At 35.2% G+C, this 5075-nt stretch overlaps 1 protein-coding gene and 1 non-coding gene across 3 annotated transcripts; both read right to left on the bottom strand.

Moving 5' to 3' along the window:
• Positions 1-883: 883 nt before the first annotated feature.
• Positions 884-989, bottom strand: LOC111789444 (small nucleolar RNA R71). Its single transcript, XR_002814342.1, has one exon. It is a non-coding gene; the product is annotated as a small nucleolar RNA R71 (small nucleolar RNA).
• A 934-nt stretch (positions 990-1923) lies between these two features.
• On the bottom strand, positions 1924-4646 carry LOC111786655 (uncharacterized). 2 transcript variants are annotated; one of them, XM_087121082.1, is made up of 3 exons: positions 4465-4646; positions 4256-4288; positions 1924-2458 (listed from the first exon to the last, which is right to left on the bottom strand). In XM_087121082.1, the coding sequence occupies exons 2-3, from the start codon at positions 4266-4268 to the stop codon at positions 2112-2114; spliced, it is 360 nt and encodes a 119-aa protein (XP_086977208.1). In that variant the 5' UTR covers positions 4269-4288; positions 4465-4646; the 3' UTR covers positions 1924-2111. The 2 variants fall into 2 exon arrangements, with proteins under 2 accessions (XP_086977208.1, XP_023522659.1); XM_023666891.2 differs by lacking the exon at positions 4256-4288 and having other exon boundaries at positions 4465-4644.
• Positions 4647-5075: the final 429 nt, after the last annotated feature.

The raw sequence follows: 5075 nt of genomic DNA, 5'->3' as shown, positions 1-5075 counted from the left end.
ACTATGATAGGTCTAGGGGGGTGTGAACCACCTGGGGATTCATGTCATGCTTTTTTAAGTTAAATCCACAAAAGAGCTTAGATTAAGATGACGGTAGCAACTTTAGATTAACAAAAGTCTAAGGTCGTTACAACTAATGAGAAAAAAAGAAAAAAATGGATTAAGAAGGATAGCTTAAGGCAAGGATCGGGACAAGAGAGCTCAAAAGAGGGAAACTTCCATTGAAGGATAACAACAAGCTTAATAATTCTCTAATCTCTTACTCTCTTTTCTTAATCAAATCAATGTGTTTGGAGAGATAAATCTTATAAAGGAGATAGGAGAGTTCTATGTAGTTAATGCATGTTGATGATTTTATTTTAGTTTATTAAAGAGTTGTTATTAATAATTGAGTTGACCACTTTACCTAAGTATTTGTTGTCGTGATTTATGTCCTAAAACTTGTAATTAATAATTTGATTATTTTATTTATAATTTAATATTATATGAAATCCATGATTATTAATATAATTTTGAATAATAGGGGGTTGACATACAAGAGGGTCCTCTACCGATGCTATTCATTTAGCACATGACAGAGAAATAGCAATCATAGCATATGCACACCCAACTATAGAGGAGCTAAATCCCTGCATTATCAAACTTGAAATGCAAGTAACTACTTTTGAGCTAAAGCTCATAATATTTCAAATGTGTAAACCATTGGGCAAGTTCCATGGACTACCGTTAGAAGATCCCCCATCTACATTTAAAATCATTTTTGGGAGTGAGTGACTATGATTCCAAGAGTGGATAAAAATGTGATTAGCTCCCAAACAATTGAATCTTGGAATAGTCTAGTAGAAATTTCTGATCAAGTACTTCTCACCCATTAGAAATGCACGGTTCAGAAATGAAATAGTTGTTTTTCAACCGTTTGAAGATGAGACACTAAGTGAGGCTTGGAAGAGATTTAAAGAGATGTTTAGAAAATTTCCTCATCATGGACTATCCCATTGTATCCAAATGAAGACTTTCTGCAATGAACTGAATATTACTCCCAAGTGGTGAATGTTTCGCAAATGGAGATGGAGTTATCTTGTCAAAGACGTACAATGAAACTTATGAGATCTTAGAAAGAATAGCATCTAACATTGGTTAGTGGGTTGATGTGATGAGCAATCCAAGAAAGAAGACCCGAGGAGTACTTAAAGTTGATGCTTTGACCTCTATTAACGATCAATTAGCTTCGATGACTAATATTCTACAAATTCTAGTGTTCGGACGGGTTCAATGACTAAAGCACTTGTCCAAGTTGCAGCTCTAATGACTCGACCAAAAGCTGAATCTTGTGTATATTGTGGAGATGTCCAAGTTGCAGCTCTAATGACTCAACCAAAAGCTGAATCTTGTATATATTGTGGACAGGAACACACTTTTGACCAATATTGAAGTAATTCAACCTTAGTTTTTTTTATGTCGGAAATCAAGTTAATCAGGGCAACTAGAAGAATAACCCCTCCTCAAACACAACCGAGAGTGGAGAAACCACCCAAACAACCCCTCCTCAAAGACAACCGAGAGTGGAGAAACCATCCAAATTTCTCATGAAAGAGACAAAACTCGTGCAATCAACAAATGCCACCTAAAGAAAGTTACCCTCCTAGTACAGGAGAAACAGATCCAAGAAACTATGGAGTCCAAAATTAACCTTTTTCAAATCCAAAACCCATAGTCAACCGTTTTCTCCAAATTTAAAACAAGTTTGAAGAGTTTTGAAGGGGCAGCTTTGAAGCTCTGGACAAACAAATGTTCTAAACACTTCTTTATTTGTTTTATATGCAAATAAACTTGGTGTATATCATGGAAATCTTTGAAACCATAATTCCATCCAAGTTTACAAACCTAATTAACCCCATCCCAACCCTGCCTGCCTCCTATGAATCAGTAGTAAATAGGTAATATATAAACAAAGTTCTAAATCCCATTTTCTCGTGCTTACAAATGTGCAAACTCTTCCAATGGAAGTGTGAGTTCAGTTGTAACCACAAGAAAACATAAGTACATAGGAAGCCCCATCTTTGCAGGCCATAACCACCCATTTCAAAACCCTACTACTCTCATCAAACTTACTAATGCTGAACTACAACCACCTCGTCGAAGTTCCAGTCCCGTACCAGGTCCCTTCTTACTGCTCGGCTCCGCACCAGCCTTGGGTTACCATCCATTCTGTCACTGATCACAATGTTTGGATGGGGAGTTACCTTGGCTGATGCTGCATATGATGGGTGGTGTGTTGGAGGGAAAGATGGTCTCCAAATTAGACAGTTAGCCATCGAGTTACATCTTCCCTCGTTGTCTGAACTCGAAACTGAATAGCTCCGAAAAGAGTGTGAAGGGCTCTCTACACTATTGCATACAAGACATGCCAGGCTCATATTTATACACCTCCACCAATCTCCTACTCTCAAGTTCCCAGCTGCAATTCATTGTCAAAGGAACAAAATAGAGAGTCAGATCTTTGACAAATTTACCTATAGCGCCCCCGAGCAGGAAAGAAGTAGAAAAAGGTACACAGCAGACAACACTGGAACCAATCTTAACAGTTACACCCAACCACGAAGCAAATTGTAAACGAAGCTCGTCATTGTTCCATACATACAAGAAGATTGTGTGATAAACAGAACTTGTGTTGATCTATCTTATATATTAGAACTCAACTCGATGACTTTCCTCAAAAGTGAGCATAACCCATTGACCTCCTGGTTGATCTAAGAGTCCGTTAACATTATTATGATCAACGGCAACATGCCCACAATCAGAATGTAAGAAATAAAAAATTGGGACATTTCAAAAAGTAATTGTCAGTATGAGAATTGAACTGTCCATATATTCTTCTCTCAATCAGTTTGGATCAGATATGATGGATATTTTCAGTTTCAATCAGTTTGGTTTCAATCAGTTTTTGTTAGGCAGTCACTTTAATCGTTCCAAAAAGCCAATTTTGATATTGGTTTTAAATTTTCCTTAAACCAGTAGGTTGGTTTAGCATTTGTTTAGGCCAAAATCAAGCAAAATCTACCTGCCCACTTATATTATGATGTCCCGCATTAGTTGGAAGAAGAACAAACCACCCTTTATAAGGGTGTGAAAACCTTCCCCTAGCATACGCATTTTAAAACCTTGAGGGGAAGCCCAAAAGGGAAAGCCCAAAGAGGACAATATTTACTAGCGGTGGATCTGGGCCATTACACAAATCCTTGCACATAAATACCTAGAAGCTAGCTCAATCCACAAAAGGTCCAATATTTGTAAATGTAACTGGTATTTGATAAAACAGAACAGATCAGAAAACTATATTGCAAATCGAAGATCAGTAGTATAGGCCAACATCACATGCCTCAAAATTTTCAAACATGGAGATGAAGAAGAGATGATGAAAAGAACAAGAATTAAATTATTAATGACATTCCATGACTGCTAGAGATCATCTTACTAGATCTGTTAGTTTAATTGAAGAGAATTTATTTCTTAACATAATTCTATAGTTCAGTAAACAAATATATTTAAACATGATTACAACTTTGAATTTTTAGATTAAACTGATTTGAAATAAGACCAGTTCAAGGCATTACTTCAATTATATGTCATCAGCAATGATGTAAAGTTTTAGTCATGGTCATTTAACTAAACTTTAGTCTTTAATCTTCGCATCAAAATCTACTTTAGTCATTGTCATTTAATTAAAATTTGCTGCATGACATCAATTGTTCAAGTAAATACATGCATTCCTGTAAACCATTTACCACTATCCATTGTACATTATGTTGTTTTTTTTCTTTTTTTCGAGTTCAACAAGAATCTAAACCTCTAATCTCTTGGCTAAGGATAAAATACTTTAAGGAGTTAGGTTATGTTGAGATTAGTTACTTGGGTTGGTATTAAATAATTTATATAGAAAGAAAAGAAACACAAAGCCGCTATGTGCAAGGACTAAAATAGAATAAGTATCAAAGTTAGAATAAGTATCAGAGTTGGGAGCAGAATCGAATCGCAAGGGGCAGAAAAGCGTGTAATTATGAGTATCATAACCAATCATCAACTGAAATCATACATATCAGAAGAATCACATTGATAAAATCTAATCAATAACAAAACCGAGGGCTGCAAAATCACAATTAAAACAAAGAAACCACAAACATTTCCTAAACTTCAAACCAACAGGCTAAAACAGAAATGCTTCACTAAGAAATGGAGGAAGAAAGAAAAATGAAACCATCAAACAACATCCAACCTCATCAATCACAACCTAAAAAAAAGAAAAAGAGAAGGCAATCTCACAATTAGATTCAGCAGAGATGCAAATGATAAAAGACACAGAGGTGAATTGAATCAGAAAACAAAGAACATCAAATCCAGGTAGAAACTTGGGAATTAAACAAAAATCAGAATTAGGAAAAAGGAGGAAAGATGTGAGAAACGAACCTGTAGTTGTTCTCCTTAAGATTCGGGAAAAGGTGAAGAGAGAGCGGGATGTGTGATGAAGTGAGACCCTGAGAGTAGACTTTATTATGGAGTGTTTAATACGCAGAGGCTGAAAGAAAGGAGCGATAGAGGAGAGAGAATCAAGATTGTTCTTCTTGGTTCTTCTTCGATTATTTTCCTTACGAATAAAATATTAATAATTGTGCTTTGTAATGCTTTGTGCTCCAACCACTATTCTTCTTTAGATAATACAAAATGGTCTGCCATAAATTGAGAAATTTCTCGAGTCGTTTTAATATTGGATATCGGTGGTGGGGGTGTTTGTGAATTTGGTTGGGTCGGGTCGGGTTGGGTCTAGTTCAGACATTTTCTAAATAATAAAAAAATACTAATGAAATTAAATAAATATAATATATTTTTAAAATTAAATTCGTTAAATGAACTCTAATTTCACAGCTATAAATTTTTTTATTTATTTGAACTCAATCTAACGTAAATAAATTAATAATTCAATTCAATTGCAGAGTGGATTGGGTAAAGTTGATAGAGGTTTAATGTAACGTTAGTTAAAAAAATATTTATTAGTCGTCGGAAGCCCTGAGAATTCCAGC

Source organism: Cucurbita pepo, chromosome 2, assembly GCF_057944985.1.
Source record: "Cucurbita pepo subsp. pepo isolate OVF chromosome 2, ASM5794498v1, whole genome shotgun sequence".
Classification (NCBI taxonomy): domain Eukaryota; kingdom Viridiplantae; phylum Streptophyta; class Magnoliopsida; order Cucurbitales; family Cucurbitaceae; genus Cucurbita; species Cucurbita pepo.
Note: the sequence above shows the minus strand (reverse complement) of the source record. Positions and strands in the feature narration are given on the sequence as shown.